We start from the raw sequence: 27,032 nt of genomic DNA, 5'->3' as shown, positions 1-27,032 counted from the left end.
CATACATGGCTGGAAAAAATGATAAAACAACATTGAAACCAGAGATATTTTTGCTGGGCATTTTATCAGACAAGTATAATAAAGGGAATGTATGTATATCTGATTTTACATATATTAATGGGAAGCGAGAATAGTATTTGCACAACAGTGGAAAAGTGAAGAGATTCCAACAGATGAAGCCGTGATTAGAAAAATATTAGAATGCGCAGAAATGGACAAGCTAACACTTTATGGAAAAGAAAGAAAAAGAAATGGAATATTTTTTGACTTGGGACTTATTTTATCAATGGCTAGGTGACAAAAATAGGAACTAGAAATAGGGAAATATATGAAAGGATCAGTGATACAAGACAGATGTGTTAAATTGGTTAAACAAATATTATGATTATTACTGGTATTAATATTAGTGTAATTGATATAAATGCGATGAATATTGTTGTAAATATTCTGATTATTACTTCCTAAAATGATTTGTACCCAGATAACACACTGTTCAATTGAAGTTGGAATTTTTATATACAATAAAATAAAATAAAAAATTATTACCAAAAAAAAAAAAAAAGAACAGAGGGGAGCCTCCACATCTGGAGAGCCAGTCGGCTGTCCCATGAATAGTGGTGATGGCAGCAGGAGGAATGGAGGTGGTCAAGCTATTAATCAGTGGAATTAGAGGTGGGTTGCAGCAGGTTCTGACCAGTTCTGGAGAACCGGTAATGGAAGTTTTGAGTAGTTCGGAGAACCGGTAGTAAAAATACTGACTCTCCCCGTCCCCATCTATTCTCTGGCTCCCGAGTCCCAGCTGATCGGGAGGAAATGGGGATTTTGTAGTATCCTTCCCCTGGAGTGGGGTGGGAATGGAGATTTTGCAGTATCCTTCCCCCGGAGTGGGGAGGGAATGGAGATTTTACAGTATCTTTCCCCTGGAGTGGGGAGGGAATGGAGATTTTGCAGTATCCTTCTCCGGGAGTGGGAGGGAAAGGAGATTTTGCAGTATCCTTCCCCCGGAGTGGGAGGGAAAGGAGATTTTGCAGTATCCTTCCCCTGGAGTGGGGAGGGAATGGAGATTTTGCAGTATCCTTTCCCAGGAGTGGGGAGGGAATGGAGATTTTGCAGTATCCTTTCCCTGGAGCGGGTAGGGAATGGAGATTTTGCAGTATCCTTCCCCTGGAGTGGGGAGGGAATGGAGATTTTGCAGTATCCTTCCCCTGGAGTGGGGAGGGAATGGAGATTTTGCAGTATCCTTCCCCTGGAGTGGGGAGGGAATGGAGATTTTGCAGTATCCTTTCTCTGCCACACCTACCAAGCCATGCCCACCAAGCCACACCCACAGAACCGGTATTAAAAGGTTTTGAACCCACCACTGAGTGGAATGTCTTGCCCCTGGAAGTGGTTGGTGCTCCAATACTGGAGGCTTTTAAGAAGAGACTGGACAGCCATTTGCCTGAAATGGTAGAGGTCTCTTGCTTGAGGAGGGGGTTGGACTAGAAGACCTCCAAGGTCCCTTCTGGCTCTGTTATTCTGTTCTCAAAGGTTCTCCCCAAAGTTTCCAAAACTTTTCACCTCACCGTTTTAAATTCACAGTGGGGCTAATTCTCCTTCTACAGCCAGATGGCAGCACCCACAATGCTCTGGTTGATCTCAGAAAGCTCACCGGCTCAGACCTGATTGCAAGTTGTCCTTGACTTACGAGCTCTTCATTTAGCGACAGTTCCAAGCTACGACAACACTGGAAAAAGGTGACTTACGACCGTTTCCCACGTTCACGATGGCTGCAGCATCTCCACGGTCGCGTGATCAAAATTCACACGCTTGGCAACGGGTGCATATTTTTTTTAAAAAAGAAACATTTTAATTTGATTTAAATGGGTTTTAAATTTCTGTAATTTTATAGGGTGTAATTTTATTTTAAATTTTTGGCCAATTGAATAAGTTTTTTAAGGGTTGTTTTTAATATTGTATGTGTTTTGTTTCTTGTATTTTATTTGGTTGTTCAACAATCTGGGTCCTCATTTTACCTACCTTATAAAGGATTATTATTATTATTATTATTAATTATTATTATTATTATTATTATTATTATTATTATTATTATTATTATATTCATGACGGTTGCAATGTCCATGTGTGTTTGTGTGTGTGTGTGATGTGATCATGTTTTGCAACCTTTGGACAAACGATCGGCGGGAAAGCTAGGTTCGCTTTTCAAACGTGTTACTAACTTGACAACTGCAGTGGTTCACTTAACGGCTGTGGCAAGAAAGGTCGTAAAACGGGGGCAAAACTCACTTAACAACCGTCTCGCTTAGCAACAAAAATGTTAGGGTCAATTGTGGTCGTAAAATGAGAACTACCTGTATTCCCTGAATCCTAAACTAATCCAGTCCCCTGCATTCATTTAAACCAGGGGTTTAAATTTAAATTTAATTTTAATTAAATTTAAATTTAATTAATTTAATTTAATGTAATTTAATTTAATTAATATTTAATTTATTATTTATTAAATTATTAATAATTAATAATTAATAAAGTATTAATTATTATTAATTAATAATATATTATATAATTAATTATATTGATTACTTATTACTTATTATTATTAATTAATTAATTATATTAATTATTATAATAGTATAATAATTAATAATTAATAAATAATTAAATTATTTGTTAAATAATTAAATTTAAATTTAAATTTAAAATTTAAAGTCAGCTTTGCTGGCTGAGGGACTTTGGGAGTTGAAGTCCACAAGTCTTAAAGCGGCCAAGGTTGGAGACCCCTGGTTTAAACGGTTGAGCTCCAAGAAAGCCAAATCACAGTTTGTGATAATGGATAGGGAGGAGATCTTCCCTGACAATGCATGTCGTGTGAACGCACAGAAAGGGAGGAAGCCCTGAACTCACCTGTACAAGGATCCAGGAGAAGATGACGGCTACCCAGGGGTTTCCACCGGCCGATGTCTGCTTCGCTGGGCCCAAAACTTTGCCTTTATCACAAGGCGAGGCAGGGCAGAGAGAGAGAAAAAAATGAAATAATCCATTAAGATCAATGGTTATACTCAGGGATGGGGCTGCTGAGGGTTCGCAGGGGTTCCGGAGAATCTCTAGCTAAGATTCTGTGCAGTTCGGACAAACCCCCAAATCCCACTCCTGGCTGGCCCCGCCCACACTGCCCCTCCCAGGAGCTTTGCTGACTGGGGGATTCTGGGAGTTGAAGTCCGCCAGGCTTAAAGTTGCCAAGGTTGGAGACCCCTGGTTTGGAAGGGCTAAAAAACGGAAGGGCTAAAAAACGGCAAACAAATCCACTGTGCAGATAGTCCTGACTTAGAACAGCTCATTTAGTGACCGTTATAATGGCACTGAAAAAAAGGACTTATGATCGTTTTTCACACTTACGACCATTGCAGCATCTCCCATCATCACGTGATCAAAATTCAGACGCTTGGCAACTGACTCATATTTATGACGGTCGCAATGTCCCGGGGTCACATGATCCCCTTTTGCGACCTTCTGACAAGCCAAGTCAATGGGAAAGCCAGATTCACTTAACAACCGTGTTACTAACTTAACAACGGCAGTGATTCACTTAACAACTACAGAAAAAGGATCATAAAACGGGGCAAAGTTCACTTAACAACTGTCTCGCTTAGCAGCAGAAATTTTGGGCTCCATTGCGGTTATAAGTCAAGGACTACCTGCATGTCTCTTTTCTTTATTCAATTCTGTAATTCTAAATTCTATAATTTGGTTCGGTGTTTCTGAACTTAGCACCTTAGGGTGACAGGACTTCAACTGTTGAATTCTGGAAATTGAACTCTAGACATATTAAAGTTGCTAAGGTAAAGAAACATTGTCGTAAGTCAAGGACTACCTATAACCAGAGGTGGGCTTCACATAATTTAAGAACCGGTTCGCACAGAATTGAATATGTGAGCGAGCCTTGCACCCATGCGCGCTGCGTCAAAAACACGGCGCTTGTATAGGATGGGATAGCTTTGTTCGCGCACGCACCTTACACACATCTGCGCTGCGTCAAAAACACGGGGACTGTATAAGACGGGATAGCTTCCTTCTCACGCGCACCCTGCACACTTGTGCGCTGCATCAAAAACACGCCGACTGTATAAGAAGGGATTATATTCACCCAACTGCTGGCCGTAACTACTGGTTCATGCGAACCGGCTGAATCCCACCCCTGCCTATAACAATTCTTTTCTAATGATCTCTAAATTTTATTTATTTATTTTTATTTATTTATTTTGTCACAACAATATATGTAACTATCGTACAGAAAGGTTATATAGTATATAAAGGTATAGAAGAAAAGAAAAACAATAGGACAGGAACGGTAGGCACGTTTGTGCTCTTATGCACGCCCCTTATGGTCCTCTTAGGAATGGGGTGAGGTCAATAGTAGAAAGTTTTTGGTTGAAGCTTTTAGGATTATGAGAAGAGACCACAGAGTCAGGTAAAGTATTCCAAGCACTGATGATTCTGTTACAGAAGTCATATTTTCTGCAATCTAGATTAAAGCGGTTGACATTAAGTTTAAATCTATTGGTTGCTCTAGTATTATTGCAATTAAAGCTGAAGTAGTCTTTGACAGGAAGGACATTACAATAGATGATTCTGTGAGTTAAGCTTAGGTCTTGTCGAAGGCGACGGAGTTCCAAGTTTTCCAAGCCCAGGATTTCAAGTCTAGTGGGATAAGGTATTTTGTTGTTTACAGAGGAATGGAGAACTCTTCTTGTAAAATATTTCTGGACACGTTCAATTGTATTGATGTCAGAGATACGGTGAGGGTTCCAAACAGGTGAGCTGTATTCTAGAATTGGTCTAGCAAATGTTTTATATGCTCTGGTTAGTAGTGTGGTGTTTTTGGAAAAGAAGCTATGCAAGATTAGGTTTACAACTCTTAGAGCTTTTTTTGCTATGTAGTTACAGTGGGCTTTCGCACTTAGATCATTTGACATGAAAACTCCAAGGTCTTTAATGGGATGGGGGTCACCTGTAAGGTAATGTCCATCAAGCATGTACTTAGTGTTTGGGTTCTTTTTTCCAATATGTAAGACTGAGCATTTGCTGGTTGAGATCTCCCATCTCTTGAACAGTGTGAGTAAGAGTGGGAAGTCCAACCCCCTGCTAGTCTAGTCCAATCCCCTGCTCTCTCAGGAGTCCTATACTATTTTTGACAGATGGCTGTCCAGTCTCTTCTTCCAAGCCTCCCGTGTTGGGCCAGCCACAATTTGGTTAATTGATCTCAAGGAATTTCCCCCTTAAGTTCTAGGTTCCACGGAGAGAGGTTTGTCCGTGGACCAGAGGAGGTGTGGTTTTGTATGCTGCCTGCATCGCGTGGATGGGGCTTCGCTTGGTTGCGCAGACCGGCTTCTGGCATGCCACGGCCCAATGCCGGTCCACGGACCAGGGTTGGGGATCCCTCTTCCAGTCCACCTCCTGCTCAGGCAGGAAACCCTATACCATTTCAGACAAATGGTTGTCCAATCTCTTCTTAAGTATCAGAGCATTCACAACTTCTGGTGGCAAGCCGTTCCACTGGTTAATTGTTCTCACTGTCAGGAAATTTCTCTGTAATTCTAAGTGGCTTCTCTCCTTGATTAGTTTCCACCCATTGCTTCTTGTCCGGCTTCAGATGCTTTGGAGAATGGGTGGACCGCCCCCCGCTTCTTTGTGGCAGCCCCTCAGATATTGGAAGACTGTTATCATGTCACCCCCGCCCAGGTTTTTCCTTAAGGTAGACATACCCAATTCCGGCAACTATTCATCATGGCACTGAGATCAAATGGGAAATTGGTTTTTCTTCTTTTGCTTCAGAGCGTCTCGCACACTGGATCGGTCTTCGCACTGAATTATACTTTCTTGGTTACCATCACTCCAATACCTATCGGCTCATTTGTACCGTTTAGGTATTTTCTCCCCAATATTTTACACTTTACGCTCCGTTGCACATTTTGCTCTTTGCCATTTTAAAGCCTATTTCCCTCAGACAAAAGAAAAATGTCCAGAGCTTCGTAACTTCACACTTGCTTCAATGCTTCTCTTCTTAGGCCCGGGGAAAAATTGGAACTTAGAAATAAAAATCTGGTTCTCTTTTGAAGAGCCTTTCTTTTCAGAGCAATCCGAGCCCAAAATTTATGTTGCTAAGTGAAATATTTGTTCGGTGAATTTTGCCCCGCTTTATGACCTCCCTTGCCACGGTTGTTAAGTGAATCGCTGCAGATTTAAGCTAGTTATGGGATTGTTAAGTGGATCTGGCTTCCCCATCGACTTTGCTTGCCAGAAGGTCGCATAATGGGGATTGCGTGACATAGGGACACCGGAAATATAATTTATTTATATAATTCGTCATAGATATAAGACAGTTGCCAAGCCTCTGAATTTTGATCGGGTGACCATAGGGATGCTACAGTGGTCGTAAGTGTGAAAAACGGTCATAAGTCACTTTCTTCAGGGCTGTTTTAGCTTTGAACGGTCACTAAATGAACCATTCTAAGACTAGGACTAAAGGTAAAGGTAAAGGTTCCCCTTGCACATATGTGCTAGTCGTTGCCGACTCTAGGGGGCGGTGCTCATCTCCCTTTCAAAGCCGAAAAGCCAGCGCTGTCCTAAGACGTCTCCGTGGTCATGTGGCCAGCATGACTAAACACCAAAGGCCTACAAAACGCTGTTCCCTTCCCACCAAAGGTGGTCCCTATTTTTTCTACTTGCATTTTTTACGTGCTTTCGAACTGCTAGGTTGGCAGAAGCTGGGACAAGTAACGGGAGCTCACCCCGTTACATGGCAGCACTAGGGATTCGAACCGCTGAACTGCCGACCTTTCTGATCGACAAAGTCAGCGTCTTAGCCCCTGAGCCACCGCGTCCCCCCTAACACTAGGACTACCTGAACTTTATTATTATTTGGCCAAATAATAATAATATTAATAATAATAATAATAATAATAATAATAATAATAATAATAATAATAATAATAATAATATTTTACCTGACTCTGTGGTCTCTTCCCATAATCCTAAAAGCTTTAACCAAAAACTTTCTACTATTGACCTCACCCCATTCCTAAGGGGACCATAAGGGGCGTGCATAAGCGCACAAACGTGCCTACCGTTCCTGTCCTATTGTTTTTCTTTTCTTCTTCCTATATATATATATATATATGCTTATACCTCCTATATTTACTCATATATGTGTTTATATACTATATAATCTTTTTGTATGATACCTACATATATTGTTGTGATCAAATAAAATTTAAAAAAAAATGTGGTTAGACACACAAGGAATTTGTGTCTGGTACAGAAGCCTTCCATATACTTGCAAAACAAAAGAATATAATAAGAATACTGAAGTGCACAGCCAAGAATAGAATAGAATAGAATAGAATAGAATAGAGTAGAGTAGAGTAGAGTAGAGTAGAGTAGAGTAGAGTAGAATAGAGTAGAGTAGAGTAGAGTAGAGTAGAGTAGAGTAGAGTAGAGTAGAGTAGAATAGAATAGAATAGAATAGAATAGAATAGAATAGAATAGAATAGAATAGAATTTTTTATTGGCCAAGTGTGATTGGACACACAAGGAATTTGTTTTGGTGCATATGCTCTCAGTGTACATAAAAGAAAAGAAAATGAAAAAAAAATACCTTCATCAAAGGTACAACATTTACAACACAAATGATGGTCATAGGTTGCAATTTAACCCTTAATGATAGCAACAAAAAGTTACAGTCATACCTTTTGTTGAAAGTTAAGGAAAAAGTAGAGGAAAGTAAAAATTAATGACATTAAGCCACACTTATTAAGTTTACACACACACACACACACACACACACACACACACACACACACACACACGTGTGTTTCCCTGAAAATAAGACCTATCCCAAAGGTCTGCAAACTTGGCTCTTTTAAGACTTGTGGACTTCAACTCCCAGAGTTCTGGGAGTTGAAGTCCACAAGTCTTAAAAGAGCCAAGTTTCCAGACCCCTGACCTATCCCAACACTGCAACCGTCATAAATAGGAGTCAGTTGCCGAGCGCCTGAATTTTGATCACATGACCATGGGGATGCCGGAATGGTTAAGTGTGAAAACTGGTTCAAAGTCACTTTTTTCAGCGCCATAATAACTACAAACGGTCACTAAATGAATTGTTGTAGGTTGAAGAGTACCTGAATACAGGTCTTTTGCGGGAGGCATAATCCAGGAAGGGGTTGGACTAATTGAACGGTTTTTAATTTAATAAGAAACAGCACGCGTCGTTTAACTCTCTTTTTTATTTTATTTTATTTTTTTATTTGCATTTTTATCCCGCCCTTCTCCGAAGACTCAGGGCGGCTTACACTATGTTAGCAATAGTCTTCATCCTATTTGTATATTATATGCAAAGTCAACTTATTGCCCCCAACAATCTGGGTCCTCATTTTACCTACCTTATAAAGGATGGAAGGCTGAGTCAACCTTGGGCCTGGTGGGGCTTGAACCTGCAGTAATTGCAAGCAGCTGCTGTTAATAACAGACTGTCTTACCAGCCTGAGCCACCAGAGGCCCTTTTGTTTCAGCTTTTGTGTGGTCCTTGGCGCCCTCTGAGCATGGTGGTTTTCTTGCAGGCGTTTTATCACCAAACCAGGTAACATCATCAGTGCCACTTCTTGCCCTGACTATAAATCATGACTATCAGAAGATGTTCTCCAGGCAATAGGATGAGAGAGGAAAAGTCCTTTTAAGTAGAGGCCCACAAATGTGGAACCATATTCCTGATTCCACTAAGCCCAATTTCCCAATTCTTGGATGCCCAGCGAAATGATTTTAAATTATCAAAGGGGTTTTTTGTTTTTTTTGTTTTGGCATTTCTACCTGACAGTTCCGTGGCTTTATATCTCTTTGTTTTTATTGTAATAGGAAACCGAAGAGACGGCGTTACGTTCTTTATTATGGTGCATTTATATTCCCGTAAACTTCTGAGGAATCTGTCAGGTCTGAAGGGCAGAAATTTATTTATTAAAACTGTAATTCCACCTTCTCTCTGGGTAGCCATGCGATCTGCAGATTCTTGGCTTTTTCAACACCATTCTTGGGCATACCACTCCCGCCTTCCCGGCCATTTGCTAGAAAAATATATGTTCCTGGTGAAATAATACATTTCTATAAAGCAGGCAAGAGGGGCCGAGAGAAATCTCAAATCCTGAACTAGGCCAATGCATTATTAGGGTCAATCCAAACATCATAAAATAATGAGTAAAGAAATTCTCTAACTGCATCTGGTGATATTGCTACGGCCGCTGAAACAAAGCGGAGAGAAATCTGTGCCGAGGAAAATGTTCCAAGAGATGTATATGTTTCTCTCTTTTTTAAAAAAAATTATATATGGCAGGCTTATGAAGGAGATCAGTTTCATCCACTACTGGGCAGGATAGAAATGGTTTTCTTCAACTAATGCTCCAATTCTTCTTTCCACTCATAAAGTAAAAAATAAAACTTCCTTGCGGTTGAACTCAAGAGCAGGGACATGTGGAGTTTTCATACTGCAACGAATTGGATGCCCTCGACTTCTTTTGCAATGATTTGTTCAACGTCTCCGTTGCTCGTAACCGTGGCTTTCTGAGTGGTACCCCATCCATCAACTCGCCTAGCTTTTTCAAAGATGAGCCTGGCTGCCTGAGGGAATCGCCTCTCATCCAAACTCCACGTTGTTCTTTTAGTCGGAAACCCCATCTCACGCGTCACTGATCAATCACAACCTGGGCCTTGCGCTTTCGTTGGCAACATTTCTCACTGGGCTGATGTGTTGTGGCTTGTTGTGAATGTACCACAATTAGCACTTTTCCCCTCCCACAATTTTTTTAAAAATATTTATTTACTGTGTGACATTGAAGACATGGATAGAAGCAGTAAAGACTTACAGAAAGTAAAAATCTAGAGAAAGAACCTAATAGAACGATACACAGAAGCTGGAGGCATGTGGCCAATTTTGTAAGGTATAAGAAATTCAAGAAGTAAATACAGGTAGCCTTTGACTTGCAACCATTTGCTTAGTGACCAATTAAAGTTACAATGTGAATTATGACCATTTTTCACATTTACCACCATTGCAGCATCCCCATGGTGATCAAAATTCAGACGTTTGGCAACCAACCAGTAGTAGTGGGTTCCATTTAACTTCGCAACTGGTTTGGAACTGTGAGCGGATGCATCTGCGCGCAGAACCTTCTACACATGCACAGAGCATCTCTGATGATGTCTGCCGGGTGGGCGGAGCCTCCTGTCACCGCCACTATCGGTTCACCCGAACCAGGGCGAACCAGTAGAAACGGTTGCAGGAACTCGGTATGTCTAGTTTAATGAAAAGAAGGACTAGGGGAGACATGATAGCAGTCTTCCAATATCTCAGGGGCTGCCACAAAGAAGAGGGAGTCAAGCTATTCTCCAAAGCACCTGAAGGCAGGACAAGAAGGTGGAAACTAATCAAGGAGAGAAGCAACCTAGAACTAAGGAGAAATTTCCTGACAGTTAGAACAATTAATCGGTGGAACAACTTGCCTGCGGAAGTTGTGAATGCTCCAACACTGGAATTTTTTAAAGAAAATGTTGGATCGCCATTTGTCTGAAGTGGTGTAGGGTTTCCTGCCTGGGCAGGGGGTTGGACTAGAAGACCTCCAAGGTCCCTTCCAACTCTGTTATTATTATTATAATCCCACCACTGCAACCAACTCATATTTACAATGTCCAGGGGTCATGTGATTCCTCTTTTGTGAATTTAGATAGCACAGCAGTTCCAAGAAGGCTCCACACCCATTTGCACCACTCAGGTGACCCCGAGGACGCAGGTAAACATCCAAGTGGCCTCAACGGTTCTCTAAAAAAGAATGCAAATTACCAGCTGTCCGCAAGGAATATAATCCTTCCATCCCCCCCCCTCAATCCTGTCAGATCTGAAGACGTTTCTTGGATGAGAAGCAAAACGTCATCAAAGGAAAATCAGAAGGTTCAATAAGTTGCCTCTGGAAGCTTGGCAGAAGTTTAACTTCTGGCAAAAAGTTGGCAAAAGTTTTGGAGCTTGGCTAAAGTTTAACTAGCCTGGTGAGGAATTCTGGGAGTAGAAGTCCACAAGTCTTAAAGTTGCCAGATTTGGGGACTTAAGTCTTAGACTTAGTCTTAACTTTATTATCACTTTGAATGTATGCCAATTGGCATACATTAAAATGAAATTTCATTGCACCCAGCTCTCAAAGGGTCACCGCCTCCAATATACGCCACGCAAGCATGACAAAAGAAACAAAGATTGCTATGTTCTTCTCTTAAGTTACTCACCAAAGAGGTCATCTTTGGCCAAAGCATAAAGGATCCGGGAGGCCCCAATGAGGTTGCTCATGGCAGCTGAAAGGGTGGAAAAGTAAACCCCGATGATGACAAACGGGGGCCAGATGTTGATGTCCTTCAAAAAGCTGTAGTCCCGCTGGAGAAGAAACCTAGAGAAAGAAGAACGTTGGTAGAAGAACATTGCATGATGAAGTCATGTAGACCAGGGATCTCCAACCTTGGCAACTTTAAGCCTGGAGGACTTCAACTCCCAGAATTCCCCAGCCGGCAAAGCTTATTCTCTTGTAATCCCTTCCTCTGCAATCTCTCCACTTTAAGAGATTAAGAGAAAAAGAAAAAGATACGGCTGACTGGGGAATTCTGGGAGTTGAAGTCCGCCAGGCTTCAAGTTCCTAAGGTTGGAGACCCCTGATGTAGACATCTGATTACAATAATATCCATAATCTTGAAGTGATTACAGTATATATGAGGCATAACTCCCTGGGTTTGCAAAAACCAGGGCTGTCAGTTAAAAAAAATATCTCTGCCAACAGCAGTCCTCAATTTACAGTATGTCCATATTTGAGCCCAAAAATTCTGTTCCTGTGCGAGGCGTTTGTTCAGTGACTATTGCCCCATTTTATGACCCTTCTTGCCACGGTTGTTAAGTGAATCTGGCTTTCCCATTGACTTTGCTGGTCAAAAAGTCGCAAAAGGAGATCACACGACCTTGGGACACTGCAATTTGCCATAAATACGAGGCACTTGTCAAGTGTCTGAGTTTTGATCATGCGACCACGGAGATGTTGTGACGGTCATAAGTATGAAAAATGGTTGTAAATTCCCTTTTTTCAGTGCTGTGGTAAAATGGTCACTAAATAAACTGTTGCAAGTCGAGGACTACCTTGTGAACCCTTTTGAGCATTTGCATGTTAGTAGAGGTGGAGCTCTTGCCTCACAATCAGGAGGTAGTGAGTTCGATCCTCAGTACAGGCAGATGTAGGGTCTTGTTGTGCCTCGTCCTCCCTCCTCTCCTCAGCCGGGGCCCTCCCGTCTCCTCCCGGGCCTGCTATCAGATTCGGAGTCTGATAATGAAGATGAACGGCCTGTCATGCCTCCAGCCCCCAGCCCTGGCCCCATGCCCGGATAGGATGTCAGGAATGAACAAACAACCCTCACTCCTACAGCGTGTGAGCAGGGAGCCAGCCATGTGCTGGAATTACCGGCAGCAGATCCAGCGGAAGAGAATTCACAGTGGGAGGATCCCCACTTCCGGAGATCTGAGAGGCGACGTCAGCAGAAGGAAGGGAGGGGCAGGCCTGGATAAGTGCTGAGTCATGGAGCCACACCCCACAGCCTATATAAAGGACCTGCTTGAGTCAAGCAACTTTGAGTCAAGCAAAGTCTCATTTAGTTTGCTTAAGTCACAACCTGGATTCCTACCTGCCTTGAGAAATCTGAAAGGAATTTGGCAAAGCTGCAGAGGCTTCGTGGCCACGCTTGATACGGACTTCCTAGACCCGGTCGTCTGAGGGGGAGTGGGACACGACAGGTCCCTGCTTGGGCAGGGGGTTGGACTAGATGACCTGCAAGGTCCCTTCCAACTCTGTGAGTCTGACTTTCCAGGGTGACAAGAGACTTTACGGATGGTCCTTGACTTACAACCATTCGTTTAGTGACCACTCAAAGCTACCACGGCACTGACAAAGCGACTTATGACTGTTTTTCACACTTATGACCGTTGCAGCGTCCCCCACGGGTACCCTCCCCCGTGATCAAAATTCAGTCGCTTGGGCAACTGACTCGTATTTATGACGGTTGCAGCATCCCGAGGTCATTTGATCCCCTTTTGCGACCTTCTGACGAGCAAAAGCAGTTGGGAAGCGAGATTCCATTAACCATCCTGCTACTAACTTATCAGCTGTGGTGATTCACTTAACAACTGTGGCCAGAAAGTTCGTAAAATGGAACAAAACTCGCTTGACTGTCACGGTCAGCAACGGAAATCAGGGGTTCAGCTGAGGTCCGTAAATCAAGAACCATCTGTATTGAATTCTTGCTTTCAGGCCTTTTCCTTTCATTATTTATTTATTTTATTTATTAATTAAATTTTTATACCGCCCTTCTCCCGAAGGACTCAGGGCGGTTCACAGCCAGATAAAACAATGAATAAATATACAGTAAAAACAATAATTAAAAAACTTATTAAATATAGGCCCAAATTAAAATACATTTAAATACAATAAAATCCATTAAATAAAAATTTAAACCCCAGTATTAAAACTTCTAAAAATTCTATGCCAGTCCTGCGCGAATAAATAGATATGTCTTCAGCTCGCGGCGAAAGGTCTGAAGGTTGGGAAGTTGACGGAGTCCTGGGGGAAGTTCGTTCCAGAGGGTGGGAGCCCCCACAGAGAAGGCCCTGCCCCTGGGGGCCGCCAGCCGACATTGCTTGGCTGACGGCACCCTGAGGAGTCCCTCTCTGTGCAAGCGCACGGGTCGGTGGGAGGCAATCGATGGCAGAAGGCGGTCCCGTAAATAGCCCGGTCCTAAGCCATGGAGCGCTTTAAAGGTGGTAACCAGCACCTTGAAGTGCACCCGGAAGACCACAGGCAGCCAGTGCAGCTTGCGCAGGAGTGGTGTCACATGGGAGCCACGAGTGGCTCCCTCTATCACCCGCGCAGCTGCATTCTGAACCAACTGTACCCTCCGGGTGCTCTTCAAGGGGAGCCCCATGTAGAGAGCATTGCAGTAATCCAAGCGATTCCAGTGACTGTGGCCCTGCCACATTGTCGCACCTGCAGAAGACGATATCGCCGCCACGACAAAGGCAGCCGTCTCCACACTTTTCCCCGTTGCGAAAATTCTGTCAAATCAATCACTGATGACTTTGTAATCACTTCCCCTATTTTACGAGACAGCAGCTGACTGATGGAAGGCCGGTACGTTGAGAAGCCAGACGGGGCAAAATTCAATAAAGCAACTAAAAAGAGAAGATACCTAACTTTTCACTAACACCTCAAACGATACAAATGGCTGGGATTTAATTGGATTTTAACAAGAGGCAGTGAGCAGGTGGGAGATAAATTTGCATGGGCTATCAAAGCTGCTGTCTTTTTTTTTGGCAATTAACACCTAATTAGCCTTAAAATTGATCACCTCGCTGAGAAGTGCAGCGGATTGGATAGTTTGGGGGCTGCAGGGGACCATTCTGGATGTTTGGGGACCGGATAGCGGCCTTCTGTCTTCTCTGAACAGGTGAATGGAGAGGCTGCAGAGCTCCTGGCTGGAAACCATGAGCCTCCGAGGCCAGTTGTGATAAGTTCTGCAGCCTTTAACTCACGGTCCAGGCTGGGATAGTTTGAACATTCTTTGGCATTGCCTTTCTTTGGAATTGGAATGTAAACTGACCTTTTCCAATCCTGGGGAGGAAAGCTATGGCAAATCTAGACAGCGTACTAAAAAGCAGAGACATCACCCTGCCAACAAAAGTGCGTATAGTCAAAGCTATGGTTTTCCCAGTTGCAATGTATGGCTGTGAAGGTTGGACCATAAGAAAGGCTGAGCACCGAAGAATTGAGGCCTTTGAACTCTGGTGCTGGAGAAAACTCCTGCGAGTCCCTTGGACTGCAAGGCGATCAAACCGGTCAGTCCTAGAGATCAATCTGACTGCTCTTTAGAAGGCCAGATCCTGAAGATGAAACTGAAATACTTTGGCCACCTAATGAGAAAGAAGGACTCACTGGAGAAGAGCCCAATGCAGGGAAAGATTGAGGGCAAAAGAAGAAAGGGACGACAAAGAATGAGAACCCAAAAACTAAGTACATACTAGATGGACATACAGTATAAATAGTAAAAACCTCTTAAAACCAGTAACTTTAAAATCTAATCCAGTCCCGCGCAGATGAATAAGTGTGTTTTAAGCTCGCGACGAAAGGTTCGGAGGTCCGGAAGTTGACGAAGTCCTGGGGGAAGTTCGTTCCAGAGGGTGGGAGCCCCCACAGAGAAGGCCCTTCCCCTGGGTGTCGCCAGACGGCACTGCCTAGCTGACGGCACCCTGAGGAGTCCCTCTCTGTGAGAGCGCACGGGTCGGTGAGAGGTATTTGGTAGCAGTAGGCGGTCCCGTAAATAGCCCGGCCCTATGCCATGGAGCGCTTTAAAGATTGTCACCAACACCTTGAAGCGCACCCGGAAGGCCACAGGTAGCCAGTGCAGTCTGCGCAGGATAGGTGTCACACGGGAGCCACGAGGGGCTCCCTCTATCACCCGCGCAGCCGCATTCTGGACTAACTGAAGCCTCCGGATGCCCCTCAAGGGGAGCCCCATGTAGAGAGCATTGCAATAATCCAGGCGAGATGTCACAAGGGCGTGAGTGACCGTGCATAAGGCATCCCGGTCTAGAAAGGGGCGCAACTGGCGCACCAGGCGAACCTGGTGGAAAGCTCTCCTGGAGACGGCTGTCAAATGGTCTTCAAAAGACAGCCGTCCATCCAGGAGAACGCCCAGATTGCGCACCCTCTCCATCGGGGCCAGTGACTCGCCCCCAACAGTCAGCCGAGGACTCAGCTGACTGTACCGGGATGCCGGCATCCACAGCCACTCTGTCTTGGAGGATTGAGCTTGAGCCTGTTTCTCCCCATCCAGACCCGTCGGCTTCCAAACACCGGGACAGCACTTGATAGCTTCATTGGGGTGGCCGGTGTGGAAAAGTACAGCTGGGTGTCATCAGCGTACAGCTGGTACCTCACACGAAGCCACTGATGATCTCACCCAGCGGCTTCATATAGATGTTGAACAGAAGGCGAGAGAATCGACCCTGCGGCACCCACAAGTGAGGCGCCTCGGGGCCGACCTCTGTCCCCTGTCAACACCGTCTGCGACGGTCGGAGAGATAGGAGGAGAACCACCGATAAGCGGTGCCTCCACTCCCAATCCCTCCAACCGGCGCAGCAGGATACCATGGTCGATGGTATCGAAAGCCGCTGAGAGGTCTATTAGGACCAGGACAGAGGAACAACCCCTATCCCTGGCCCTCCAGACATCATCCACCAATGCGACCAAAGCCGTCTCTGTGCTGTAGCCGGGCGGAAACCGGACTGGACAGGTCTAGATAGACAGTTTCATCCAGGTGCAGGGGAAACTGATATGCCACCATACTCTCTACAACCTTCGCCATGAGCGGGTTGGAGACCGGACGATAATTACCTAAGACAGCCGGGTCCAGGAGGGCTTCTTGAGGAGGGCCTCACCACCGCCTCTTTCAAGGCGGCGGAAGACTCCTCCAACAAGGAGGCACTCGTAATGGCCTGGAGCCGGCCTCGTGTCACCTCCTGAGTGGCCACCACCAGCCAGGAGGGGCACGGGTCCAGTAAACACGTGGTGGCATTCAGCCTACCCAACAACCTGTCCATGTCCTCGGGAGCCACAGGGTCAAACTCATCCCAACAAATGTCACCAAGACCACCCTCAGGCGCCTCATCTGAATCGCTGCAATTTTGGTCTAGACCGCCTCAAGCTGAACGATTTTATCGTATAGATAACCGTTAAACTCCTCAGCACGTCCTGCAGCGGGTCATCCCGCTCCCCTGGTGAAGGAGGGAACGGGTCACCAAACAGGGCAGCTGGGCGGTTATCTGCTGATGCAATGAGGAGGAGGCGTAGCAACGCCTCGCTTCCTCAGTGCCACTAGGTAGGTCCTAGTATAGGACCTAACTAGTGTCCGATCAGCCTCTAAACGGCTAGACCTCCAGGAGCTCTCTAGGCGTCTTCTCCGGCGTTCATCCCCTCAGCTCCTCGGAGAACCAAGGGCGGTTGGGATCTGTGCGGGTCAGAGGCCGCAGAGGCACGACACGGTCTAAAGCCCCAGCGCAGCCCGTTGCCAGGCTGCGGCTAGTTCCTCTGCCCTGCCGTGCCGTGAGCCAGACCCTCAGGAAGTGGCCCAAGCTCCGTCCGGAACCTCTCCGGGTCCATCAGGCGCCTGGGGCCGACCTCTGTCCCCTGTCAACACCGTCTGCGACGGTCGGAGAGATAGGAGGAGAACCACCGATAAACGGTGCCTCCCACTCCCAATCCCTCCAACCGGCGCAGCAGGATACCATGGTCGATGGTATCGAAAGCCGCTGAGAGGTCTAATAGGACCAGGACAGAGGAACAACCCCTATCCCTGGCCCTCCAGAGATCATCCACCAACGCGACCAAAGCCGTCTCCGTGCTGTAGCCGGGCCGGAAACCGGACTGGAACAGGTCTAGATAGACAGTTTCATCCAGGTGCAGGGGAAACTGATATGCCACCATACTCTCTACAACCTTCGCCATGAGCGGGTTGGAGACCGGACGATAATTACCTAAGACAGCCGGGTCCAGGAGGGCTTCTTGAGGAGGGCCTCACCACCGCCTCTTTCAAGGCGGCGGAAGACTCCTCCAACAAGGAGGCACTCGTGTCGCCTGGAGCCAGCCTCGTGTCACCTCCTGAGTGGCCAGCACCAGCCAGGAGGGGCACGGGTCCAGTAAACACGTGGTGGCATTCAGCCTACCCAACAACCTGTCCATGTCCTCGGGAGCCACAGGGTCAAAATCATCCCAGAAAATGTCACCAAGACCACCCTCAGACGCCTCATCTGAATCGCCGCAATTTTGGTCTAGACCGTCTCGAAGCTGAACGATTTTATCGTATAGATAACCGTTAAACTCCTCAGCACGTCCCTGCAACGGGTCATCCCGCTCCCCCTGGTGAAGGAGGGAACGGGTCACCCGAAACAGGGCAGCTGGGCGGTTATCTGCTGATGCAATGAGGGAGGAGGCGTAGCAACGCCTCGCTTCCCTCAGTGCCACTAGGTAGGTCCTAGTATAGGACCTAACTAGTGTCCGATCAGCCTCTAAACGGCTAGACCTCCAGGAGCTCTCTAGGCGTCTTCTCCGGCGTTTCATCCCCCTCAGCTCCTCGGAGAACCAAGGAGCCGGTTGGGATCTGTGCCGGGTCAGAGGCCGCAGAGGCACGACACGGTCTAAAGCCCCAGCTGCAGCCCGTTGCCAGGCTGCGGCTAGTTCCTCTGCCCTGCCGTGCCGTGAGCCAGACCCTCAGGAAGTGGCCCAAGCTCCGTCCGGAACCTCTCCGGGTCCATCAGGCGCCTGGGACGGAACCAACGTTGTGGTTCCGTCTCCCTGCGGTGTTGAGTGGCGGTCAGAAAGTCCAGGCGAAGGAGAGAGTGATCTGACCATGACAAAGGTTCTATGACTACATCTCTCAAATCCAGATCCTTCAACCACTGACCAGAGATAAAAATAAGGTCCAGAGTGCCACCCCCGATGTGAGTGGGGCCATCCACTACTTGAGTCAGGTCCAAGGCCGTCATGGAAGCCATGAACTCCCGAGCCACTGTCGATGACGAGCCGGTAGATGGCAAGTTAAAGTCCCCCATGACTAAAAGTCTGGGGGTCTCCACTGCCACCCCGGCAAGCACCTCCAGGAGCTCGGGCAGGGCAGCTGTCACGCAGCAAGGAGCCAGGTACGTGACCAGCAAGCCCATCTGACACCTATGACCCCATCTCACAAAGAGGGATTCACACCCGGCGATCTGAGGTACAGTGGTCTCCCTCGGCTCTAGACTCTCTTTAATAACAACCGCCACCCCCCCACCCTTTCCCTGGGCCCTCGGCTGATGGAATGCACGGAAACCCGGTGGGCACATTTCGACCAGGGGCACGCCCCCTTCAGTGCCCAACCAGGTCTCCGTAACGCCTATAAGATCCGCGGCGCCCCCCTGGATAAGATCGTGTATTAGGGGGGCCTTATTGGCCACGGACCGTGCGTTGCATAACGTAAGATGAAGGCCCAGGCTCTGAGGGTCTTGACCATCCGGGGAACGGGAAAAGTCAGAGGGATCGGGGCACGCGATCGCTTGCAGACATCGAATGCGTGACCCCCTAGACCGATACGATCCCCCCCTTCCGCCATATCTGCCCCTCCCACTTACCGTGCAAATGGAACCACCCTCACAAAAAGGAACACATTCCCCCCCCATAACCTCCGAACCCACTAAATAATCGCCACGAGCACGCGCAGGGACTGGTTTCCCTCCCGATGGGCTACCCCCAACACCCGCCCTAACCCTCCCACCCCTTAAAAATGCCCTATCTAAAAAACCCCAAAGGCTCTTTCTCTTCGCATGCCACCTCTGTGGGTCCCAAGACCCGTCATTGAGGCCGGCCCTTGGTAGTGAAACGGGCCATTCCTGCGAGGCGGGGGCACCTCGCAGGCGCAAGAGTTCCTGTGCAGCGTAACGCATAGAAAAGTACGAATCGGTGAGGGTGCTAAGATGGTAACATCCCAGATGGTAAGACATTAAAAGATGGGTCCTCCAACGGATGTCCAGATGTCAAAGAGGACAAATAAAGCTGGAACCAGATGAAGATGATAAGCCTAAGCAGACAGACCGGCAGCCTCCATGATAAACCTATGGAAAACGTTTCTACGGAAGGTCTTAATAAGGTAGAAATGACTGTCAGTCTGTTCATAGTCCATAGTCCAATCCAGTCCAGTCCAGTCCAGAAACCCGTGGGTATAAATACCTGACGACCCAGCTTCGATCGTCAGAAGTCCGGGGGTGGGGGGGGGAGGAAGGCTTTAATCTAGATTGCAGAAAATATGACTTCTGTAACAGAATCATCAGTGCTTGGAATACTTTACCTGACTCTGTGGTCTCTTCCCATAATCCTAAAAGCTTTAACCAAAAACTCTCTACTATTGACCTCACCCCATTCCTAAGAGGACCATAAAGGGCGTGCATAAGCGCAGAAACGTGCCTACCGTTCCTGTCCTATTGTTTTTTCTTTTCTTCTTCCTATATATATGCCTATACCTCCTTATATTTACTCATATATGTGTTTATATACTATATAATCTTTTTGTATGATACCTACATATATTGTTGTGACAAAATAAATAAAATAAAAATAAATAAAAATAAGAGGTGGCTGGATGGAGTCACTGAAGCAGTCGGCGTGAACTTAAATGGACTCCAGAGGATGGTAGAGGACAGGAAGGCCTGGAGGAATGTTGTCCATGAGGTCGCGATGGGTCGGACACGGCTTCGCAACTAACAACAACAACAACCAGGTTGGGAAGATCACTTTGGGGCTGCAGCCTTGCCATTCAAATGTGGGGTCTACAGCAGGGTTTCCTCACAGCTTATTCCAAGGGTGGTCAGACCACCTCTTGGAATATTACATCCAGTTTTGGTGGCCACAATATATATATAAAAAAATGTTGAGAACGCTAGAACCATGGTGACCCGTGAAGCCATGTCGCACAGCATGCATGGCCTTGCCTGTTTGTCTTCCGGGATTCTGGCGCACATGCGCGTGACAATCAGCTGTCCTTCGTGAGCGCGGCAGTGCCGAAAACCAGTGTGTGCTTGTCTGCCGGCCAGCTAACTGTTTGGCCAGCATGCGCGCCAGAACCCGGAGGTTTGGCTTTTCTGGAGTGCGGCCCGGCCCCGACAAGCATGTGCGCACATGGTTTCCGTGTGATCTTTTTGGCACTCGGTATCGAAAAGGTTCGCCATCGCTGGTCTAGAAAGAATGCAGAGAAGAGCAACAAAGATGATGAAGGGGCTGGAGGCTAAAACATATAAAGAATAGTTGCTGGAATTGGGTAGGTCTAGTTTCATGAAAAGAAAGACTAGGGGAGACATGATAGCAGTCTTCCAATATCTCAGGGGCTGCCACAAAGAAGCTATTCTCCAAAGCACCTGAGGGCAGGATGAGAAGCAATGAATGGAAACAAATCGAGGAGAGAAGGAACCTGGAAGTAAGGAGAAATTTCCTGATGGTGAGAACAGTTGATCAGAGGAACGAGTTGCTTCCGGAAGTTGTTGGTGCTCCAACACTGGAGGTTTTTAAGAGGAGATCGGACAACCATTTGTCTGCAATGGTAGACGGTCTCTTGCTTGAGCAGGAGGCTGGACTAGAAGATCTCCGAAGTCCCTTCCAACTCTGTTATTCTGCTAATTTGAAGACCTGTGGCCTACAACTCCCCAGCCACCAGGGAACCACCAAAAAAGGAACCTAAACTCAGCCAAACTGGAAGGGAAAGTTATTCTATACAAACAGGGAGCAAATCTCACATTTGCTCATGCTGATGCTGCTGCCTAGCTGGGTAACAAAATGTCCACAAGCAACAAGCAAGTTCAGAGAGCACAAAGAACGCCGCAGTTCAACCCTGAGCTATATATCCGTCATGGCGGACCTATGGCATGCGGAGCCATATCGGTGGGCATGCGAGCTCAGCTCTGCCAGCTGATTTTTCAGGCCTTCCGTGCCCCTGGAAGTCAGCAAACTGGCCATTTCCGGCCTCTGGAGGGCCTCCGGGTGGGGGAGGCTGTTTTCGCCCTCCCCGGGCTCCTAGAAAGGCTCTGGAGTCTGGGGAGAGCGAAAAACAGGACTACTGGGCTCACACGTGCCCAAAACGGAGGGAGGGCAGGAGGGGTCCTGCCCGCATGTATGGGGGGGAAAAGGGTGCATAGAATTATGGGTGTGGGCACACACGCGTGACACCCCCCCATAACCCCCCCCCCCGCTTTTGGCACACGATGGCAAAAGGGTTAGCCATCACTGCTATATGCCATGGCATAGGGCCGGGCTATTTACGGGACCGCCTACTGCTACCGAATACCTCTCACCGACCCGTGCGCTCTCACAGAGAGGGACTCCTCAGGGTGCCGTCAGCGAGACAGTGTCGTCTGGCGACGCCCAGAGGAAGGGCCTTCTCTGTGGGGGCTCCCACCCTCTGGAACGAACTCCCCCCAGGACTTCGTCAACTTCCGGACCTCCGAACCTTTCGTCGCGAGCTTAAAACACACTTATTCATCTGCGCAGGACTGGATTAGTTTTAAATTTGTGGGTTTTTAATGGGTTTTTATCATTTATTCTAAATTTTTAATCTCGGCCAATTGAATAAGTCTTTTAATTGTATTTTAATAGTATTTATATTGTAATATTATTGTTTATTTTATCTGGCTGTGAACCGCCCTGAGTCCTTCGGGAGAAGGGCAGTATAAAAATTTAAATAATAAATAAATAAATAAATAATAAATAAATATATATTCTCTTCTACAGTTGTCCTTGACTCGTTTAGGGACTGACGTTACAATGGCACTGAAAAAAAGTGACTTGGAAAAAAGTGAAAGGGAAAGAAGGGAAAGGGTAAGGAAAGAGGAGTAAAGAAGGAAGAAAGTAGGTAGGCAGGTAGGTAGGTAGGAAAGAAGGGAGGGAGAAGAAAGGATAGGAGGAGAAGAAGGAGGGGAAGATAGAGGGTTAGAAAGGATGGTAGTGAGAAGTGGGAAAGAGGAGGGGAAGTAGGAAAGCGAGGAGAAGGTGGTGGGGGAAGTTTAAGAAGGATGAGAAGAGTAGAAAGGATTAAGGGAGGGAGTGGCGGTCGAGCAGCCCTGATTGAGTGTAATTTGAGTATAGGATCGATTGTTGGATAAGTGATTGTATTGTACACTGGTCAAATTGTGGGAATTATTATGGAAAATAAAAAAATTTGCCCTAGAAAAAAAAGATTGTATCCAATTGAGTGTGAATAGTTGACTGGACAATGGGATGAACTTGTGGGTGTGGGGCATGCCTGTGAACTGTCAACTGGGTGTGGAAAACCTGGAAGCTTTCAATTTTGGGTTTTCCCAGCTGTGCCAACATGACGTCTCTAATAAATTGGAACTTTGAGGGGGGGGGGGAAAGTGACTTGCCCTTATGACCATTTCGATCTCTCCGTGGTCACACGATCAAAATTCAGGCCCTTGACAACCGACATGCATGTCCAACAGTTGCATGTTCGCGGGGGTCACGTGACCGTTATCTGCAACTTGCTCCGACAGCTTCCAACAGGCAAAGTCAACGGGGAAACTGGATCCGCTTAACAACCATGTGATTCACTTAAGAACTATTGCGATTCGCTTAATCCCCACGGCAAAAAAGGTGATAACGGCCGGCTGGGGAATTATAGCTTCCACTCTTTTGAGTTGCCGGCATACTAACCGGGGAATTCTGGGAATTGAACTCCACACAACTCTTCAAGTTGCCACCATGCTGGCCAGGGAATTCTGGGAATTGAAGTCCACACAACTCTTCAAGTTGCCACCATGCTGGCCAGGGAATTCTGGGAATTGAAGTCCACACAACTCTTCAAGTTGCCACCATGCTGGCCAGGGAATTCTGGGAATTGAAGTCCACGCGCACCTTCTAAAATTCCCAAGGTTGAGAAACGCTGCAAGAAACTTTGAAGCATACCTGATCTTTGAAATCGGCTCCTGCTGATGTGAGGCTGGGCGGGAGAAAGAGCAACCAAGGGAGAGCCGAGGGGCCTATTAAACATTTCAGAATGGGGGGGGGGAGGGACAAATGGCCAAGGCAGGGAGGGGTTGCGCAGCATGTCAGGCACGGGTTTGTGAGCGGTCCCGTCCCCTGTCATCATGAGCAATGGCCATGCATTAAGGTATTAGAACATGACAGCTATAATTCTAACCAATTCCTGCTGGCTGGCTCAGCCTCGCACGATTTATAGCAGCACTTTGCAGAGCAGAAAATTAACAAGCCATGCGCTCCGAGAACAAGGCAGGCAGGCGTGCTCTCTCCCCCATACCCCCACCCAGGCATGTGTACACACACACACATACACACAGGGGGAAGGCAGAGAGAAAGAAAGAGAGAGAGAGAGAGAGAGAGACGCAAGCACATTTTATCCAAAGTCTGACTTGTAGATTGGCATGCACGCAGCCATTGTCTTTTATCCAAATCCTGTTTTGCAAAACTCCCCTGGACTGGAGATGTGGGACCCCGCTCTCTGCTCCAAGGAAAGGCCACGCGTGTGCATCTTTCTGGTTATCTGGGACATGCAAATGGGGTGGAAATGTGTGTGTGTGGGGGGGTGCGTGCGTGTGTAGAACAGAAGAGAGCTGGAAGGGCCCTTGGAGATCTTCTAGTCCAACCCCCTGCTCAAGCAGGAGATCTTATACCGTTCCAGACGTTTGGCGGCCCAGTCTCTTCTTAAAAGCCTCCAGTGATGGAGCATCCATAACTTCACTCTTAGGAAGTTTCTCCTTAATTCCAGGTAGCTTCTCCCCTTGATTGGTTTCCACCCCTTGCTTCTTGTCCTGCCTTCAGGGGCTTTGGAGAATAGGTTGATCCCTCTTGTTTGTGGCAGCCCCTCAAATACTGGAGGATTGCTATCATGTCCCCTTTAGTCCTTCTTTTCTCTAGACTAAAGGTAAAGATAAAGGTTCCCCTCGCACATATATGCTAGCCGTTCCCGACTCTAGGGGGCAGTGCTCATCTCCGTTTCAAAGCCGAAGAGCCAGCGCTGCCCGAAGACGTCTCCGTGGTCATGTGGCCGGCATGACTCAATGCCAAAGGTGCACGGAACACTGTTACCTTCCCACCAAAATATACTAATATTCTACTTGCAGGAATTGGGTATGGCTAGTTTAGAAAAAAGGGATGCGGTGGCTTAGTGGGTAAGAGACGCTGAGCTTGTCAGTCGAAAGGTTGGCAGTTCAGCGGTTCGAATCCCGAGTGCCGCGTAACGGGGTGAGCTCCCGTGACTTGTCCCAGCTTCTGCCAACCGAGCAGTTCAAAAGCATGTTAAAAAATTACCCGTATCTTAAAATGGGTAAATTTGAGAAATGCTGATTTAAGACCAGAAAACTCCCTCACCCAACTTCTGAATTTCATTGTCAATTCCAACACTGGGAAAACTTCTGAACTAGGCTGATAAAAGGCAGGCAGATTAGAACTGGATTATTCATTTGCGCGAGCCAATTGAAGGACGCAGCATGGGGCAGTTTATACCTAGAGACCTGATTTGATGGAACTCTGGCTAAGCAATTGAATTTCCAAATGAAACAAGAATGGCTGTTTTTAAGGCCAAAAGGGAACTAAGGCAACAGAGTTGGATAAGAGGAAAATGAGCAGCATGGGGCACGGATCAATTCCAGGCAGCTGAATGGAGGATTCTATTTTTTGATCTGGAAAGGGGAAAGAAAAGAAAAGAAAAGAAAGAAGAAGAAGAAAAGAAAAGAAAAGAAAAGAAAAGAAAAGAAAAGAAAAGAAAAGAAAGAAGGAAGGAAGGAAGGAAGGAAGGAAGGAAAGAAAGAAAGAAAGAAAGAAAAGAAAAGAAAAGAAAAGAAAAGAAAAGAAAAGGAAAGAAAAGGAAAGGAAAGAAAAGAAAAGAAAAGAAAGGGGAAGAGAGGAGAAGGAGGAAAAAGAGGAGGAGGGAGGAAAGAAAAGGAGGAAGGAGGAAGAAATGAAGGAAGGAAAGAAAGAACAAGGGTGAAGTGAATGGGTGAGTGAAGAAGGAAGGAAGGAAGGAAAGAAAGAAAAGAAAAGAAAGGAGGAGGGAGGGTGGACAAAGGAGGAGGGAGAGGAAGAAAAGAAAAGGGAAGAGTGAGGAAGGAAGGAAGGAAAAGAGAAGAAAAGAAAAGAAAAGAAAGGAGGGAGGAGGGTGGACAAAGGAGGAGGGAGAGGAAGAAAAGGGAAGAGTGAGGAAGGAAGGAAGGAAAAAAGAGAAAGAGAAAGAAAGAGAAAGAAAGGAGGGAGGGAGGGTGGACAAAGGAGGAGGGAGAGAGGAAGAAAGGAAAGAAAAAGGGGGAAAGAGTGAGGAAGGAAAGAAGGAAAAGGGGAAGGAAGGAAATAGGGAGGGGAAGAAGGAAAGAAAAGAAAAGAAAAAGAAAAAAGGGAGGAAGGGAAGGAAGGTTCCTCAAGCTCACCGACTTTAAGAAGCCTGGAAGCTCATGCTGGCCAGGGAATTCTGGGAGTTGAAGTCCCCACCTCTTAAAAGATGCTGAGCTTGAGAAACCTCGATTGGAGGATTTCTTCCTCACATAGGATTGCTGTGTAGGGTCTGTGCGCCCCCTGGTGGGTGGTCCACCACCTACCTGTCGCAGGTGCAGCTCAGGAGAACCGCCAGCAAATTGTACACGACGTAGGTGAATATGACGGCCATGATGGTGCCCCGAGGAATGGAATAGCTGGGCCGCTTGAGATCGCCTGGAACGAAAGGAGACTCTTGGTCAAGGAGCATCCCAATGAAAAGAATGGGGGCCCTCCTGCCTCGCCCTTCCCTGCTATCCATCCTCCCCTTCCAGCCTGATGGATTCCCACGCACCTGACATGTTCGACCCAGCCATGATTCCCGTGCAACCGTTGAACATGACGGCAAAGACGGTGCTGAAGCTCATCAGCCGGCCAGTTGTGTAATCGACACTATAATCCGCTGCAAAAGGACAGTGTAAATAGAATAGAATAGAATTCTTTATTGGCCAAGTGTGATTGGACACACAAGGAATTTGTCTTTGGTGCATAGACTCTCAGGGTACATAAAAGAAAAGATACCTTCATCAAGGTACAACATTTACAACACAAATGATGGTCAATATATCAATATAAATCGTAAGGATTGCCAGCAACAAAGTTACAGTCATACAGTCAACAGTGGAAAGAGATTGGTGATGGGAACGATGAGAAGATTAATAGTAGTGCAGATTTAGTAAATAGTTTGACAGTGTTGAGGGAATTATTTGTTTAGCAGAGTGATGGCCTTCGGGAAAAAACTGTTCTTGTGTCTAGTTGTTCTGGTGTGCAGTGCTCTATAGCGTCGTTTTGAGGGTAGGAGTTGAAACCGTTTATGTCCAGGATGCGAGGGATCTGCAAATATTTTCACAGCCCTCTTTTTG

At 46.6% G+C, this 27,032-nt stretch overlaps 1 protein-coding gene across 3 annotated transcripts in view; it reads right to left on the bottom strand.

The window, feature by feature from the left end:
• Nucleotides 1-27,032, bottom strand: part of LOC131200495 (solute carrier family 12 member 9-like) — a 182,341-nt gene that overhangs the window by 105,400 nt on the left and 49,909 nt on the right. For 2 of the 3 annotated variants that reach the window (XM_058187320.1, XM_058187322.1), the window contains exons 5-8: nt 26,465-26,572; nt 26,235-26,346; nt 11,317-11,474; nt 2,902-2,984 (exon numbers count right to left, since the gene is read on the bottom strand). In XM_058187320.1, coding sequence (XP_058043303.1) covers nt 2,902-2,984; nt 11,317-11,474; nt 26,235-26,346; nt 26,465-26,572 — 461 coding nt within the window. The remainder of the gene's footprint in view (nt 1-2,901; nt 2,985-11,316; nt 11,475-26,234; nt 26,347-26,464; nt 26,573-27,032) is intronic. The other variant, XM_058187321.1, reaches the window with a different exon arrangement.

This window comes from Ahaetulla prasina, chromosome 6, assembly GCF_028640845.1.
Source record: "Ahaetulla prasina isolate Xishuangbanna chromosome 6, ASM2864084v1, whole genome shotgun sequence".
Lineage (NCBI taxonomy): Eukaryota > Metazoa > Chordata > Lepidosauria > Squamata > Colubridae > Ahaetulla > Ahaetulla prasina.
Note: the sequence above shows the minus strand (reverse complement) of the source record. Positions and strands in the feature narration are given on the sequence as shown.